Genomic DNA, 18,889 nt, shown 5'->3' with positions numbered 1-18,889 from the left:
GCAGCAGGATTACCGCTTTCAGAGGAGGCTGTGTTTGACCATGTAGAAATACAAGTGTGAAAATTGCCTTACATTGAGAGACCAAAGCTCAGTACAGTCGTACCTTGGATCCCAAACGCCTTGCGAGTTAAACGTTTTGGCTCCCGAATGCCACAAAACAGGAAGTGAGTGTTCCAGTTTGCGAACGTTCTTTGGAACCTGAACGGCTTACGCGGCTTCCGATTGGCTGCAGGAGCTTCCTGCAGCCAATCGGAAGCCACGCCTTGGTTTCTGATCGTTTTGCAAGTCGAACGGACTTCCGGAATGGATTCCGTTCGACTTCCAAGGTACCACTGTATCATCTATACTGGCTGACAGCACATCACCACAATTTTAGAGAGAGTTCTTTCCCAGCCCTTGGACCTTCTGTGCTTTAGCACTGAGCTCTTATCTTTCCTTAAAGGATGGGGGGCTCCTTTGAGGTGAGAATTACTTATTAGTTTGGATCCCAGGATAACTTAACTTCAGAAAGTTGACAGGAAAGGTTCCCATGCTCCACCTCACCAACCCCCAACCCTATGGATAGGTATTTTGGGGGTCGTGAGTAGTTGCAGAGGGGAAGAGGAGACAGGAGACTTTCTTTCTTTGGGCTTCCTTAAATTAGCTTATCTTAAGATTTAAGCCAATGGCTTCCATTTTAAATCAGAAAAAAGGTGGCGTGGCTTTTATCTTTGAGGAACATATTGATATGAGAAACTCACTTTGGGAGGTTATTTCTTTAAAATCTCACATCACATATCTCATTTGTTGCCTGTTGCTGGTGAAGAATTGTGAATTTAATCTTGCTGGGGATTTTAATTAAATTTTACATATTGTGAATCAAAACACTACTTTTGGTGAGGGCAAAGTTTGTATTTCTGTGTCCCATGGTTTTCTATGAAAATGTTATACTTTAGGCTGGCTAGTGGTGAACAAATGGCTATGTATTGAATAAAATCATGTTTACATGGCCAAGTTTTCCATTCAGAAGGTTTCCTTTTTAAAAAAAAACAACACACACCTTTATTCTATCAGTTGTTTAAAGTATTTTAATAGTCAATACCTTGTGAAATTTATGAACAGAGGTTATGAAACTTATCATCTTCCTGGAAAGAAGGGTTCGTTTTCAATCTGTTTTTTTTTCTTTCAAGACTTCTGTCTAGCACCCTTGCCTTTCATAATGATAAACAAGGATACTTTGCTGAATGGAGAAATGAGATTGCAGTGTACAGAAGAGATGCAAGTGATGAATTAAAAAACCTAGATGAGACATGAGAACATTCTCAAACTCAACAAACCTAACAGAGATGTACTTGCTTTGGTTTTAACACCCCAGAATGTAAATATTTCTGCAGTCCTTTTGAACACCTACAAAATGGCAGCATGTTCCTCAATTCATAAACAAAAACTGCTATTGTTGTTGTTTAGTCGTTTAGTCGTGTCTGACTCTTCGTGACCCCATGGACCAGAGCACGCCAGGCACTCCTGTCTTCCACTGCCTCCCGCAGTTTGGTCAAACTCATGCTGGTAGCTTTGAGAACACTGCCCAACCATCTCGTCCCCTTCTCCTTGTGCCCTCCATCTTTCCCAACATCAGGGTCTTTTCCAGGGAGTCTTCTCTTCTCATGAGGTGGCCAAAGTATTGGAGCCTCAGCTTCAGGATCTGTCCTTCCAGTGAGCACTCAGGGCTGATTTCCTTCAGAATGAATAGGTTTGATCTTCTTGCAGTCCAGGGGGCTCTCATGAGTCTCCTCCAGCACCAAAAACTGCTATTACCCAAACTCTAAAAACAGCAACACATTCTTATGGACCTGTTTGGTAGCAAAAAGCCCCAAGGAAACCAATTTGTTGATAAAGCTGCATGTTAGTTTTGTGTTCTTCTCCAAAGGTCCGTTTCATGTTTCCCTGTTGAAGGACTTTATATAATATGATCAGCCGACTCATGCCGCATGGAATACCTTGCGCAGTCTTAAAACCAGCATTCTGCAAGGGGAGCAAGAAGAGTGTAACTCATTAAGGCCTGGCTAAACCAAGGCTCACGCTTTCAATAGCAACAGGCCGGTCTTCTGCTTAAAAATGAATAAAACCTAGGCCTCCGATGGACGTTTTCAAAGGGCAACTGCTTTCAAGGAAATAATTATTTCCGGTGAGCAGAAGCACTTATGTAAGTCTCCAGCGGCATGGCGAGAGGTGGGGTGTGTGCTGCTGCATCTGCTTTTGGCTGGGTAGGATTATGGCCATTTTCTGTAGGCTGCTAGCAGCTCTCTGGCTGTGATGTAATGGTGGTTGCAGCAAAGGTGCTGTTCTTCACTGTGGCCTATAGGAGTCATAACGTTTGGCCGATCTCTCGCCTGCCTCCCAACACAAGGCATTTTCGCTCCACTCTCAGCGCACCGCACCTCCCCCAACTCTCTCCACAGAGCTTTTCCCTGAGGCAAATTTCTTGCTGTCTGGAGTATCAAATATGCACAGGCACTCCCCCCCCCTTTCTCTCTCTCTCCCTCCAAAGGATTTCCCAGTGTGGTGGTTGTAAGGCGCAAGCAATACCTTGAAAAGCCACTTAACTTTGCTCAGGTTCTCTTTTTTTTCCTGTGGTGTGGGTTTGTCTGCTTTGCTTCATTCAACTTTGTACATCTATACAAACAGTAGCTCCGCATAAGCTAGAAGCACTCTCTTGCCATTCCAATTTTTTTTTCCTGTGGTGAAAATGCAACATGAGCAGATGGCAAGTATTAACACACAAAACGTAATCCTTGCCCCTAGACGCTGATTTTAAGAATGATGTAGGCTTCTGTCATGGACTTGCAGCTAGTTAAGTAGTGTTTACAAGTTAATGAATTTGTTCCACTTGAAATATTTGATATGTGCTGAGGTTCGGCGATCAATGAGTCCTTGAGGAATAACAGAGGAGTGTGAAGTTTTGAAACCAGCTCCTCCCCCTCCTCTCAACGCATTCATTTGTCCACAACGTAAATTACCCACTTTTAATAAGGAGATGAAAATTAATAAGGGTGTGCAAAACCTGTTCCTTTTATTTCCACAGCCTTTTCTGCTTTCGTGTCACAATGGCATCACGCGATTGTGACACTTGTCCACAAAAGTGGCTATGCCGTTTTCACAAAGTAGATTTCAATCATTAATGTGCATCACATATGCTTGTCATGTTGCCCATTCAAAAACACAGCACCGTAATTTAATACAGATCTTTATCATTGTTAGCACTGCAGGTGCCGTTGACATAAATGCACAACAGCTTGCATGATGAAGCTGCCTCTTTTATTTTTTTCTTTCTTTTTTTATAGATCTGGTAATATTTGTAATACCTGCTGCCATTTGGAAAGTTTTGTTGTTCACCCCGAAATTGCAAATATTCACAGCATTCCAAAACACAATGAAAAATAGAGAGCAGCTGTGCATGGCTTCCTGTACCCTAAGCTGTTATAAATCTTGCAGTGATTGGGCTCTTAGCAAATGCAAATTAAATACTATTATCATAACATGGCCCTGTATCTGATGATGTGCTTTCTTATTTTTGATATGTTCAACTGACAAGTTCTAAACATGAAGGCACTGAATAGTGTACATTGTTATTGACCGGGCTAATGACAATCATATTTTGGAAATGTTTTATGGATGGTCCCATCACAAACTTTTCAGATATCAGGGATTTGGAAACATGGACTTCTTTGATGTTTGTCTCCTTTATTCTAGCTAGTTTTTATTCAAGAAGAAGTAGAAACAGTGCTCAGAAGCCTAGCCCCTAGTTTAAAAAGGGTGCGTTTCTCTTATATTCATACTTAAACTGAGGCAAACCTTTGGCAAAACAGAGGGTTGATAAATGAAACACATGCTATTCATTATCTAGAAGAACAGGCAGGCAGTGGCCTACCATACAAAGACTTCTTTCTGGAAGAAAGTAATTGTTCATAGTTGGATGGGTAATTTTATGAAAATGTTAACCTACAGACTCATCTTTCATTTTCATATATAGTTAACCTGTTCAATATCATTTTAAAGATAATTTTCCAAAGTTTCATTATCTGGCAGTTTTTTCAAAATGGCGTTTTACACATGAGCAAAACAACCAGAAGCACGACATGCAAGATAACTCTGCTTTTCTCTGTTCCCTACCCCTAAAGTTCAGTTAAATATCTCTCCAATGAAATAGAGAATAGGTTAATGACCCTTTATTGTATTGACAGTTTGCTTTCTCATGTGGTGAATATGACAAGATTTTTTTTTATGTTGGGAACACAATCAGCTGAACTTGGGAGAGTAAAACTTACTCTACTTGAGTGTTACATTAGTCACACACAAAAAATACTCCCCCCACCTCAAGAAATTAAAAGAAATATCTATATGTATATTATGTCGATAACCTTATTCTCTTCTTTGATTTTCTTGCCATTGAGAAAATGTGCAAACCACATTTGTTGTGACCAGCATAACACCACAGTGGTGCAACTTAACATAGCATAAACGTGATGGCATGTGTGTCATGTAAACTCTTTTTAGGATTGTCATGTTTTCTTCCTTGAGAATTAAATAATGGTTAGGGGAGCAATCCTATGCACAAGCAACTAGTGAAAGGCAAGCTGGGGTAAGTTAAGGCAAAGTAAAGTACAGCAGACCCAAACTCTGTTCCATAGCAGGGCACAAGCCCAGCAGAAGGAAAGCAAGTGAGCCCTCAAAATAGTCTTCTACTTTGGGTTGCCAAGTCACATGGCTGAGCTGGGGAGGCTTGAGATGCAGCCTAAGTCCCCACTCTCTGGTCCTGCACCTGCCACACCCCTGGAATGCCCTCCTTTTGGTCCTTACACTGGCCTTGGCTCAGCCAGCTTCAACTTAGATGGCTGAGTCCTGATTAGCAAATTAAGCCAATGTATCTTTGGCTGAGCCAGGGTCAAGGACTTGATGCTGATGGAGATCCTCTGCATCCCAATCTGCTCATTCCAGCAAATCTTGCCATAGGATTGTCCCCAAAGCCTATTATATGTACCATTCCATCAATGCAGAGCATCTTTTGGAAAAAAGAGACAGGTGCCTGCCATCAAGAAACTTGCAGTCTGAAAGACAAGTCAGACAAGGGAGGTGGGCATATGTTGTTGCTTTTTGAAGAAAGGTAATAAAATTATGTGTTGATATACAGTTGTACCTTGGAAGTCGAACGGAATCTGTTCCGGAAGTCTGTTCGACTTCCCAAACGTTTGGAAAACAAAGCGCGGCTTCTGCAGGAAGCTCCTGCAGCCAATTGGAAGCCGCAGAAGCCCCGTCAGATGTTCGGGTTCCAAAGAACGTTTGCAAACCAGAACACTCACTACCAGGTTTGTGGCATTCAGGACCCAAAATGTCTGCGTACCAAGGCGTTCGGGAGCCAAGGTACGACTGCATTTAGTAATCAGACTCCTTCTTTAGGTTAATTATCAGTTACTTCAACCTTGGTATGGGTTAGAAAAGTGTAGAATTTATATTTCTGTACTATTTATTCACCCGTTTTCTTGAAGCAGGCTCATCTTGAATGGCTCTCCCTAGCCAAGGTGAATAGGTGGGATCATGTAGAGAGGGAGCAGGGAACCTTCTTGGCTCCATGGACCAGATCCCTAAAAGGATCTGCCTCCTGGACCAAAGTTGATGTCAAAATTCCATTTGCTCAGGCTTAAAGAGGGCGGAAAAGAAGGCTTTGGGAGACATTAAGATCAAAGGAAGATCAGATTTAAGGGGCAGGGAAGAGACTCCAGCCCACACCTTTTTAACTCTGGGTTTGGACACGCCTTTACGTTTTCTTTACCAGCTGATGGTTGTCATTATGTATTTCCTGTGAACCAAACAAATGGCACAACTTGTATGTTTTTAATGTTGTACGCTGCCCTGAGATCTTTTGACAAAGGACAGAATATAAATGGAAACAACAACAACATAGATTGGTCAGAACAAACTACAGTTGTTTTTAGCAAACTATTAAAGTCTAAAAACTTTAGTTAGTACGTTCACACGTTCGTATCGTTACATTTCTCTGCATGGATTGCAGGCCATTCTTTTACTGCACTGCAATCTAAGCTTTTGCACTAGTTGCTCTTAAGTAGCTCATTTCAAATAATCGGCGCTAATAGGCTGTTTCAGAATGGTTGTTGGTAGATGAACATTCCTGCTATCAGAAGCAGTTGAATATCCAAAGATCCTATTGCCGCAACGGCAGCTTTGCTGCGCATTCTGCTCCGGTTGAGTGTTAAACCGCCTTTACTTCTTTGCCCTCGTGCAATTGCACTTAACCTGCAGAACACCGAGGCTCCTGTTGCCTCTAATTCGACAAGAAAGGTGTGTGCATTTTGTGTGTGTTCTCTCCTGGCCAGTAGGAGCGAAGCTTTCCTGGCCTGCCGGGAAAATTCTAGCTCTTTCTCTTTGCAGTGGCTGTGGCCAGCGGTTGCTATTACACAGTGCTTCACTGTAGTTTACCTAGCAGAGCACAGCCTGCAGGAGTCGCCATGATTACTGCAGCTTCTCTTTCTGGCTGCCCATCCCCCATCCATGCTGCAGTGCCAGTTCTATGGTGAGAGAGAGAGAGAGAGAGAGTTTTCACATAGTCATACACAAGACTATTTTTATTCCCTCTTAGCTGGCTATGCTATTGCCATGTTGAATGGGCTTTTTTCTCCCCAGGATCTGTCCACCAATATTACCTCCCCCCCCCAAAAAAAAAAGTTATATGGACCCCTGGGGTGTGGGTTGCAACTGTTTAACCCTTTAATTGACAAACAGTTCTCCCATTATTTCAGGGTCTGGGTTTTCTACCTTTCTTGGGAATCAGGATGGTTTTGAGGCCAACATACTGACCTTTTTGTATTACCCCCCTCCCTTTTGGGTTCAAGTAGCAGAGTTTGTTTGCACAAGTGGCTCCTTTTCATAGTGGTGTAGCGCATGGTTTGTTTGTTTTTCATTTGAAGTTAGCATTTTCCCTGCATCTGACTCCAGACTCTGGGTCATGCATTAATGTCTTATCTATAACTGGAGCGGGGATAGTCGCCTCCCTGAACTTCGTTTCCCCTCTGTGTGTAAATGTGGAGAAGAGTGGCCTGCCTCCTGGTGCTGCTAATTGAGACTTTTCATTAATTGACTACCTCTGGCATCAGCTGGGAAACTGCAGCTCTGCAGCTGTCTGCCATTGTGGATACCACAGACGCAGCAGTGGATATAAGAATAGCTCTCCACTTGGGGGACCATGCAGCAGATGGAGCGTGCTAAAGCGCCTTTTGGTTTGGACCTCAGCGTTTTCTTTTCTTCCTTTCAGCGCAAGTGTGTCGTGTTCGGAGGCAGCGTTGCACAGTCTGTGTTAGAAACTAGAGCAAAACGCCCTTGCACGAAGCCCAGAGTGCCAGCAGATACAGACTGTCAAGTTGATCACAAACAGCAGATAGAAAACAAGCAGAGGCCCTCACTTATAGACATGTCGCTTCTGGCAACGTCATATAGGAAAGCTTAGCTAAGTTTGTGGCTGAAAAGAGGAGAAGCCAGGGATCCTGAGCCGAGCAGAGGTCCCTAATGTCGTAAGGACGGCCAGATTGATCCCCAATTTCAGGTTTAGGGCTGTGTGTATTATATATATGTTTTGTGATTTCAAGTATAGAATCTAGCAACTGGTGCCTTTATGGTTTCAGAGTAAATGTCCAGCCCTCCAAAGTCTAGAACTATGTGAGGCGTGTCTTAATGAAGGCTCCATAATTGCTATGGAGATGAGCTCAGTTCTGTGTAGTCAGGCGGTGGCTGGTGTTTTCCATGACACCTGTCTCCTGCCCATGCAGCCAATCTCTATGCCGCTATTTCACATTCTCTACCTCCAATACAGATATGAAGCCCCCCACTTCTTTTCTCTCTGCTATGGGTGGAGGAGGATTTATTGTGATTATTGGGAAAAAACCCTTTCTTTTCCATTTCCTCCCCCCGTTCAAGCCTCATTCCCTTAGGAATTTAAAATCCCAAACTGTATATCTTCTAAACTCATATTCCAAGTAGAAAAGGGTCATTGATATAATTTAAAGAATATATCATTGTTTACTGTTCATAAAGACATTATGCTTATTCAGGATGACTCTTTTAGCCTACCCTTACTGTGATCCTTAATGCTATATACTATTAAAGTGTCGGGTGGTTGGTTATATATCCAAATTTACTGAGTGATGGAGATGCTCATAACCTGTTGATTTTTCTCCTCCAAGAACAAGTTTCTCCTGGTTTTGCATGGCAGACAGGGCTCAGGTTACAACTTTGGTGTCCAGTGCATTGGGCTTTAGCATGGCACCAAAATTCTCTTCCATGGCACCCACTTTCTGCCTATATTTGTGCCACTACTTTTTATATGTGCTGAAGTAAATCTGCATTTCACTTTGCTAAGTACTCAGAAGGCCTCTTCTTGGCAGGTTGCCAACTCCCAAGCTGTTTGTGCCATTAGTCTCTGACTCCACCTACACTGAGGTTCTTTGTAGAATGCAGTTCATGGGCAATGGCTATACGGGCCCTTCAGAATCTGTAAACGTAGGAAAGAATTTTAACAATGCCTAGTCAAGGACCGAGCTACATGTTACTTTGGCAAATGCCTGATCATTTTCTGAGATCATGTGGGGCCAGAGTATTGAACCCTTCTCCCTGCCTGCCCATGTTTTCTCTGCAAGTTCCTCTCCCCTGAGTTCACAAGCAGTGACACTTTTTGATCTTTGGGTCTAGCTTAGGGGAGAAGGGAATGAAGGGTGTGTGTGTGTGAAAACAGCTGTGGGAGGAAGACACATTTGTAGAGAATTAGTCGTGAGCAGACGTCACATGAAGCATCTCTCATCTGCTGATGCTTTCCTATAAATGTACTGCCACGTAGGGTTGGGAATCCCAAGGTTAAAGGTAAAGGGACCCCTGACCATTAGGTCCAGTCATGGCCGACTCTGGGGTTGCTGCGCTCATCTCGCTTTACTGGCTGAGGGAGCCGGCGTACAGCTTCCGGGTCATGTGGCCAGCATGACTAAGCCACATGGCGAACCAGAGCAGCACATGGAAATGGCGTTTACCTTCTGCCGGAGTGGTACCTATTTATCTACTTGCACTTTGACGTGCTTTCGAACTGCTAGGTTGGCAGGAGCTGGGACCCAACAACGGGAGCTCACCCCTCACGGGGATTCGAACCGCCGACCTTCTGATCGGCAAGTCCTAGGCTCTGTGGTTTAACCCACAGCGCCACCCACATCTCTAATCCCAAGGTTACCTTGGACTTATTTAAAATATTGATATCCCACCTTTCTGTCTGACAACAGGCTTCCAAACCAGCTGATAAAGGAAAATTAACTCAGTAAACACATTTCCCATTTTTTAAGCCGGTGACTAATGAAGACACTGAGACAGATGCTGTAAGAATTCCCCTCTCCTCACTTCTTTGGTGTTTCTTACAAACTACTGTCGACTCAGAGAAAATCCATCGCAAAAGTGCTAGGAGTCTGGCCCTCTATGCATAGAAATAGATGTTGGGTATGCATTCCTTTTGTATTAAGATATTTTTTGTTTTAAAAAGCCACTTGCCCCACAAACACAGATTGTGATATTGAAAGTATGGAATTGTTCTTCTTGATTGAGTTTTGGTCTTAAAACAGAAGTATGAGGAGTTATATGGTGAAGCAGATAATCTTGTCTAATCCTAGAATGGTGGTTATGTGGACAGCAAAACCTGCTGATTTTGTGCAGAAATTCTGTGATGTGGCCTCTCACCTTTTTTTAACAATTGGCCTAGCACTGCTTGCTGTCACTTTGTGCTGTTAACAGACCTGCCTCTGCCAAGGTGCCCCATGTATGTTTTATTCTTTGCTTCTGTTGAGCAGCTATTAGACTGTGAACCCCAGGAGAAATAGGAACTAATTTTTCCAGCTGCTTGGACCTCAGTATGGATGTAACTTTGAAAATACAGTTCCCTTGTTAGTCTTATCGAGTGAGCACCAGTTCATTGTGATTGAATACAGCGTAGGTATTTTATTTTTGTTTCTCTGTTTTCTTAGCTTCTCAAGAAGCAGTGTTTGGGAGTAGAGATGAACAAAATGGAAAGTGAAAGCTATTAAGTAGTGTATAGGCTCCTAGAAAATGTTTCACAGTTCAAGAACATGAGTATTTGTGGGTGAATAATCCTTTTATTTGCCTTGATTTAGCCTGGCGCCAGAAGTCTAGGGGTCCTAAGACAGTTGGGCAACACCATGGCTGGCACACCAACATAAAAAAATCCCATCTGTCTGAATTGCCCCATGGTACAAAAAAAAGGGGGGATGCGGGTGGCGCTGTGGGTAAAACCTCAGTGCCTAGGACTTGCCGATCGTATGGTCGGCGGTTCGAATCCCCGTGGCGGGGTGAGCTCCCGTCGTTCGGTCCCAGCTCCTGCCCACCTAGCAGTTCGAAAGCACTCTTAAGTGCAAGTAGATAAATAGGTACCGCTTTATAGCGGGAAGGTAAATGGCGTTTCCATGTGCTGCGCTGGCGCTGGCTCGCCAGAGCAGCTTCGTCACGCTGGCCACGTGACCCGGAAGTGTCTTCGGATGGCGCCTGCTCCCGGCCTCTTAAGTGAAGATGGGCGCGCAACCCCAGAGTCGGTCACGACTGGCCCGTACGTGCAGGGGTACCTTTACTTTTACCTTACTGTTTAACAAACTACTTTCTTATCTGAGTATCTTTAGAAAAAATGCTAGTTTAGACTCAGCGTCTCTCTTTGGAGTGGTCTTCAAGAATACCACTCATGCCCTTCCTGACTGAACTTCTTAGCCCATAGATAACCATTTCATTGATACGTCCCAAGCAAATTGTCTCATAGCAGAAGGTATGAAGGATTTCAAGAGTTTGGTATTTATGGGTCATAGGCAAGCTTGGAAGACAGTGGATTCCTAGTTGACAGTTCCAGAATGTGTGGATAATATATACTGACCCACCACTGCTTTGAACAGTATCAACAGAGTGCATTGCAGAAGTAACCCTCGATTATACAAAATTGGATAGCAATTTATGGGATGGTGATATTACTATTTATTCAATTTATATGCTGCCCTATACCCAGGGGTCTCATTTATTCTATAAATAAATCTGTCATGGAAGCTTTAGCTGAGATCCCTGCATTGCAGGGGGTTGGACTAGATGACCCTTGGTTCCCTTCCAACTCTACAATTCTATGAAATAATACTAATAAAAAAGATACAATGAATGGCTTTTACAATGGCCCATATAGTGTAATATTGACTCTGATGGCTATCAGCAACATTGGCATCTCAGGCAGAAGTACCTCTCTCCCTCTCCCTCTCCAATGCTGGTGGTAAAAGTGTGAATTCTGCCCCTCATGGCTGCTGAGAGGCAGGTAAGAGGGCAATGATGTGCTGGATTAGCAGGGGGCCTGGACTGCAAGCTTTCGTGTTATTTTTAAAAAGGTGAAGTCACTAGGCTTAGGGGAGGATTCAAAGGAAAATGTGCAGGCAAACTTCTGAGTGATTTGTGTGAGATGAGTTAGGCTGACTGCTTCCACCTTTCAGTGTTTTTAGCTAATGGATGCTTGGACACCAGGTGATTGGAATGCCTGGGAGCTGCTGTTTCCCTATCAAGTACATTTTTTATTTCCCGGTTCTGGCTCATTTTCTTCCCTTTGAAATCTCTGCAGTTTAAAGATCTACTATTTCCCCTCATCTTCCTTTGCCCTTTAGCAGGACTTACTCCCAGATAAGTGGGTACAGGATTGCAGTCTTGGCTTTCTTGTAAGGGGCAAAAGGGTTCCGTATTACTACAAAGCAGAACTTAAATATAGTTCTAAAGTTATGCTATAAAGGCATATAATAGTAATAATTCTAACAAAAAAACCCCATTTTTAAAATCCCATGGCTTTGCCACTGGAAAAGTGGGAGTAGCTTTTATTTTTTAGCAAGCTATTAGGAAAGATGTTGATCAGATGTGCCTTTCCTTTCTCTATTTTACCAGTAACGGGCAAATAGTAAAAGCTAAAAAGTAGAGTGTTTTGCTTTCCCTGGTCTCCCACCACCAGTGACTGGCCTAAGGTGACTCCTCTTAGGAACCAGTCTCCTGTGCACACCAACCAGGGAATAAGCTCAGCTGAATACAAGTGGGACTTGTGCATCTTAGTAAACACACAATAACCAGGTCAGATTAAGTTTGCTTGAAGTCTTGGAGCTTCATGGGTGGAGGGTAAAAAAAACACTCCCTAGTACAAAGAAGCATCTGTCTGGTTAAAAGGACTAAAATTAGATGCCTGTGATACAGAGTGTAGACCTAACCAGTTCTACTCAGAAGTAAATCCTGTTGAAGCTAGTGGAGCTTCCTCCCAGTTAAGCGGGGCTAGAATTGCAGCCATTGTATGCTTCCTCCTGTTATGAGAGTTGGTGGCTGGTTCATGGCAGAAAGTGAGTTTAGAATGTGAAACTGCGTTTGCTCACTGTTGTTTCTCAAGGTTGACAAGCTGGTTTTCAGTTGTGCTTTGCTGTACAGTATCACAAGTGGAATGTAGCAATCAGGAGGGGGGGTGCTAATCTACCTGGCTTTGTTTTTATTTCTGGTGTCTCATCACCTTTTTTGCCTGTGGATACCATATTACACATATACACAGTTATTAAAAAAAAAAAAGTATTACCAGCCCAAATGGTTTGTTCCTTTTTCTCTTTACTTCTTCTTGGCATGTTTTAGGGTGGGACTGAAGGAAAGCCGGGCTCCTGTGCCTTTAGCAGCAGTGCGGCAAGCACAAATTAGGCAAAGGAAACCTTTTCTGGCATGGAAATCAAATTATGGGGATTCAGCTGTCAACATTGTGTCTACCAAAGCAGTTCCTTCTGTGTGGCCCAGCTCCACCCGCAGAAGAGGGTGCAAATTTGCATATGGCAAATAATATGCAAATCTGTGTCATTTGTGAATGCAGAAAATGCAATCCATGTAGTGTCCTGGGCCCAGAAAAGCCTTTTGGCACTCATTCTACCAGTTAGCTTACCTTACATGAGGGTGGGAACAAGCGGCCCTCTAGATGTTGGACTACAATTCCCATCATCCATCCCTGACCATTGGCTGCGCTGGCTGATGAAATGCCAGCAACAGAGGGAGGAGTCATCTGTAGGCCAGTGCTGCTTTAAGATGGATAGGTAACAAAATGCATCCACTCCCTTCAACTTGCGAGAAGAATAGGGAAGCTGGACCAGCAGAATGAAACTATGGTTAACTGGTAACCTTAATGCTTTAATGAAAGGAATGATGTGAACTTTAGGCAATAAGGGGGATAGTGCCCAATCTTGTTAGTTGTTTGAACACAAAAATAGCATTATAAAGAAAGAAACTTATTCCAACCTATGGCTCAGCTCCTGAGTAGTACTGCTGCTTTTCAGAGAGAATGGCCAGCTTGCTTTGAAGAGGAGGGAGCCTGGAAGCGGCTACTCATCTCCATTTTCTTCACTTCAGAAGCTACACAGGGCTACCTGTCCTTTCCATGTTGTTCTGATCTGAGCTGCTGCCCTTTGGGTGCAGACACTGGTCACACTCCAAACCTGGGCCTCCGGAGGGGAAGGGGAAGTGCGCTGGCGTTCTTTATCACATTTAATTAAGCCTCAGTACTGCAGAGGTGCTCTTTCCACGTTTTTGATCCGGCACCTCGGTGGGAAGGAGGGCTGCTTGGAAAAAGCCGAGACCAGCAATCCTCCCGTGCACTTGCTGTCACCAAGAGAAAACGTCAGGAGGAAGCCACTAGATGCTGGTTTCAGGGCTGATGTGCAGCAGCCTCCACTGAGCTGTGGCGCGATGCCATTTTGCGGCTGATGAGCCAGGGGTGGGGGGGTGTTGGCTCTCAAAGTGTGTGACGGAGATGTGCCATTATCAGTTAAACCTCCTCTGCAGCATTTCAGGGAGGCTCTGTGCAATGATGGGAAGTGCAGCCATGCAATACGAAAGGCAGGTTGCTGTGATGGAGCACCTTTGCCTCACCACGGATGCAAAAGCTGGAGATCAGCAAAGAGCTGCAAAGGAACTGCAGTGCTCACCAGCCTTTTTTGGCTCTGGTGCCAGCCACTTGCATTCCTGCTCTGCGCTGAAGGTTTCTTGCCAAGCACGAGAAACTAACTATACCAGAAGGCGGCCATCTGAATTCAGGAACGCGCTCAGGCTTTGGAGGTGCAACCAAACACATAGCCAGTGTCTCTGTCAGAAAGGGTCTCTCTCTCTGATGCACAAATGAAAGAAAGCTACCTGCTGGGCTGGGAACTTAGGTGAGGTCCTTGGTGTCACTTTGCTACAATGGAGGTACTTCTCCAGAAGTTAACACTGTCCCATTCTGAAACCACTGGAAAAACGGCCATTAATGGATTTCCTTGTAAGGTTAGGGCAGGGGTCTGCAACCTTTAAGACAAAAAGAGCCACTTGGACCCGTTTCCGAAGGAAAAAAAACTGGGAGCCGCAAAACTCGTCATTATAAAAATAACTTTTTTGTCACTTTTTATTATTATTTCTTTGTTTGACCCCTCAGAATTACTCCTCCTCATAGAAATAAACGTTAAATTAACAAGTTACCTTTGTGTGTGTGTTCTTCAATCCCCTTCAAAACAGTGACCAGCGTACATGCCCCCTTTCAATGCAGTGACCAGCGTACATGCCCCTTACAATGTAACGGGCGGGCGGGAAGGTGACGTCGGGACGGTGCGTGACTAACGCACGCACCGCCCCCGTGCGACATCACAGCCAGTACAGCGCCCGCCTCAGTGGGGAGTGTCGGGGCGCACAATGCGCCTCCTCCCCTCACTAGTATCCATCCCGGAGCCATGGCAAAGGTGTAAAAGAGCCACATGCGGCTCCAGAGCCGCGGGTTGCAGACCCCTGGGTTAGGGAATGTTATTCAAGCAGTTGCCTACCTTGCCACAGCTACAATTTCCTTGCTACAGTGGGAGGGTCAAGTTTGATATCAACCTGTTCCAACTTTATAGCTGAATCAAATGCCTTAAATTCCACTGAGATGTGTAATCATTATGGACCTCTGGCTGTTAGGAGAGTGCTTCTGCATGGCTAAATCGAATTTATTTTTTTCTTCATGATAATAAAATATGGATTTTTTTATTATACAGGTCTAGGATTTGTGGTAGTCTCCACCGACCTAGGGTGATGGGAATGGCGAAGTGAAAATCAGAATGAATTGCATTTTAAAAATATGTGTATGGGGGGAAATGCTAAGGGTTCTTTTAGAGGAAGCCATCAGTAACTAAAAGTTGAAGAGAAGACAGTAAAGATACAAAAGCCTTGTTGACTATTCATTCCTTTCCCCCTGCCCAGTTTCTGGAGGAGGAGATTAAGAATAGAAGACCCTCCTAATAGGCTTTCACCGACAGCTGGTAGTATAGCAGATTTCACTACCTGGTGCCTCAGTTCTCTTGTCCGCAAGTATCTTGTTAAGCTTCTTTCTTGGACTGAAGTTTCATAAAGTCTGAAAGCTGCAATTCTGAATCTAATTACTAGGAAGTCCAGCAAAACACAGTTTGACTTATTTCCAGGTAAACATGCCTAAAAATGTGCTTCCAGACTCACATTTGCCATTTGAGCAGCGCACAAGAATTAGGAATCCCCCCCATCCTGTCAATCCAGAACCAACCCCCTTCTAAACACTTACCCATCCTTTCAGTTTTAGATGTAAATGAAAGCAGAAGAGTTTTGAGTTATCATACAACAGAACACAACCTTTTTTTTTACTTCAGAGGCAGATAGTGCTGGGGACAGACAACTGGGGAAGGCTATTGCCTTCACGCCCTGCTTGTGAGCTTAGTATCTGACTGGCCACATTTTTGGGGGAAAACATTAGGTTATATTAGCCTGGTCTGATGAAGCTTGGTACTGTGACAAGGATGCAGATGCCTCACAGGCCAAGTTCAGAAAGTCATTAATTCCAGACTGGTCAGACTGAAATAAGGATGCATTGACCTGCATCTTCCTGCCAGCAGTCGGTCCAGGCCTCACATGGTCCAGTTTGGGTATTTGGGGGGGGGATTAAGAGGAGTATTTCATTCTGCTTCCAAGTCTGCCGGTGGGGGCATTAGAATCCGAAAAACCCATGTTTGCCAAGCTAATACAAACTCAGTTCTCTAGCAATCACTTTCCCCAAGTTACTTGCCTAAAAGCTTACTGTTTAAATGCTAGCACAGAATTGGAACAAAGACCCGAGAGCTTAAATGTATTGAGTGTGATACATTTACAAAACAAAAGCTTCAAAAGGTTCAACATAACTTGATACACCCACAGCTTAAGAGGTAGGGCTGATACAAAGCAAAGGCAGCAAGATTTGAGTTGCTTGAAGGACTTGCCACCAGGATAGGTGCCATCTTTTTCTGCACCAAATCAAACATAAGTTTACTTGATTTTCAGTAATTTAACAAAAGTTCAAGAGGTAATTCATCACAAAATTGGTTCTTCCCATGACCAGTAAAATCTGCAGGCAACGCAAGCTTAGACTTATATCAACTTTCGTTTGGATCTCATGCTGCTACCAGGAGTAGAAAATGGGGTGTGTGTGTTTAAGACAATTTTTACCTTTAGTTTGTTGCAGCAATTGGAAATATTCAGAATTCCCAAATATATTTTTGATGCTCAGAAGACCACTTCCACTTAGGTATTCTGTACAATATACATTTAAATTTGATTTAATCTGTTAGTTAGGAGCTATTTAATTAAAATCTAATTCTTTGGCGACCAGCTGAGGGAGAACTAATGTCTTTCTTCTTTTTCAGAAACATGCCACAGCTTCGCAGCACACTTACAGCCTGCCAGAACTCTACAGAACTGAAGATTATTTTCCTATCAAATATATAGGCAGCAAGTACCAGAACCACTAAGGCTGCATTTAATCGTCTCTAGCATTTGAGAGAACTTGATCTGAACAGCTACAGGGATAGAGTAAAATAGATGTTAGACCAAAGAAGGGAAGAGTGGTAATATTTCTGCCTTTTTATCTTTCCCATGAGGGAGGAATTAATCCCCCAGATTTGCTGGTTTTGAAGTATTGATGGTCCTTGCGCTATGACAAAAACTTTATACAGTCTTGTTGCTTTGCTTCCATTTGGCATTTGAGACAGGTTTATGTAAACAAAGCAGGAATAGCACATTTAAGATGTCAAAATTGGATGAAACTTACCTTAAGTACCATGGATTGCAGCAAGAAGCTATTTTCCTACTCTGTGCCTAACTGCTACAATCTTTCATTTATACCAAGGCTGTTGCAGTGTAGAAATCCTATTTTGAAAGTTGCCTAATAAAGTGGCGCAATCTTACTTACCTCCCCCCTTCCAAATAGCACATATATTCAAAATTCTTCTGAAATGTAACTTGAATGGTTTAGTTCTGGAAAATGCTTGTTATTGAACCAGAGCATGTTCAAAACAAGCGAATTAAAATACGTAATGCGCACTAAAGAGACCATTGCATCCAGTGTCTTGTTTTTGAGGCATGAAGCTTTGGTTACAAGCTCAGCCACAAAGGTATAAGCGATCAGAAGCAGTACTTATAAGCCATACGAGGCAGACTCCCCCATATGAAACAGCGTACTGCTCATATACAGGGCAAGGTGAGGCTGCCTCAGGCAGAATCCACATGACAGCAGATCCCACTGTAGATCTCTATTCATAGAATCATAGAGTTGGAATAGACCACAAGGGCCATCGAGTCCAACGAAACATTCCTGATACAGATCTTTACTTCACCCTTCCTCCTGGCAGACAGGGGGGCACCATTTTGTGGTTTGCCTCAGATGCCAAGATGTCTTGGGCCAGCTCTCCATTAAATGCGATTTTAAAGCATTTTCTGACCCCTCTATACAAAGTACTTCCCTAACAGGGATGAAATGAATTAACACTCGTTTTAACAAAGGCAGTTGATCAGCACGTGGACTTTGTGTGTATGGTTCTGCCTCTACTGAAATGAATGGCACTTCTGGGATGCCTAAATTCTGTCATGCAGCTAAGAACAAGCTCTGTGTCTTTGTAGTTATACAGTGTATGTACACAACTGTTGCTGCAGATGTTGCGATTACAGGAGCTCATACTTTAAGATCTTCCAGCTCTTTCCATTGGTTTTGCTCACAACAGCAATGGACTGTTTAGAACATTTAAGACATGCACAACTAACGATGCACATTGACACAACTATTATTAGTTTCTGGAGATGTAGATTTTAGACTGCAGAAGTAAACGACTGTATCCTTTTGAGTAAATTGATCAATACTGAAGGCTATATTAAAAATATATGATCAGACTGCTACAATCTATTGATTTTCATGAATGCAATATAAAATGAAAGCAATCTTGCTCATCCAAGGTTACCAAGAGGGCTCACAAAAATGTCTTTAGAACCATGTTGCCTATATCTGACAGAACACCTGGCTTCTTATTATACTATCATGTGCACAAAATAAAAAACCTAGTGTGAAAATTTAAAATCTTTTTTTGACATTGGTGCTGCATTACACACTCACAAATTATGCTGCAGTTATGGCATAAACCAAAAATGAAACACAGAAAAGGAGTAGGTCCTGTTTAAGTAGTTTAGAACCTATGAAATGTTATGCAAGTACATGTGGCAAGTACCTGGAATACATTCTATTAGCATATGGAATGCTGACACATTAGGGAGAACTCTAGCAAAAAGGATTTGGTTTTTTTGTAAAAAGGTTAAGGAGGAGTGAATACGAACAGTACCTGCTTCAAGGGCACCAGTGCAAGTATTAGACTTTTATGTCCATGGCAGGCTGTGGCCTGGAATATGCAAGTGGGACCTAATTGCTTTGTGGTCGACTCCAAATACCTAATAAACTGACTGCCAGGAACTACCAGCTTGTCTGATACCTGCTTATATCCATGAA

General features: G+C 43.2%; 1 protein-coding gene and 1 long non-coding RNA gene across 2 annotated transcripts in view; both read left to right on the top strand.

Moving 5' to 3' along the window:
• BCAS4 (breast carcinoma amplified sequence 4) overlaps nt 1–7,885 on the top strand; it is a 45,439-nt gene extending 37,554 nt beyond the window's left edge. The window contains exon 7 of the mRNA XM_081196743.1: nt 7,304–7,885. Within this exon, the coding sequence (XP_081052869.1) occupies nt 7,304–7,495 (192 nt within the window). The 3' untranslated portion in view covers nt 7,496–7,885. The remainder of the gene's footprint in view (nt 1–7,303) is intronic.
• Nucleotides 7,886–7,975: 90 nt separating this feature from the next.
• On the top strand, nt 7,976–17,446 carry LOC308588428. Its single transcript, XR_014008750.1, has 3 exons — nt 7,976–8,894; nt 9,255–10,005; nt 16,764–17,446. It is a non-coding gene; the product is annotated as an uncharacterized lncRNA (long non-coding RNA).
• Nucleotides 17,447–18,889: the final 1,443 nt, after the last annotated feature.

This window comes from Podarcis bocagei, assembly GCF_964188305.1.
Source record: "Podarcis bocagei genome assembly, chromosome: 5".
NCBI classification, from domain to species: domain Eukaryota; kingdom Metazoa; phylum Chordata; class Lepidosauria; order Squamata; family Lacertidae; genus Podarcis; species Podarcis bocagei.
This window is presented reverse-complemented; position numbering and strand designations above follow the sequence as displayed.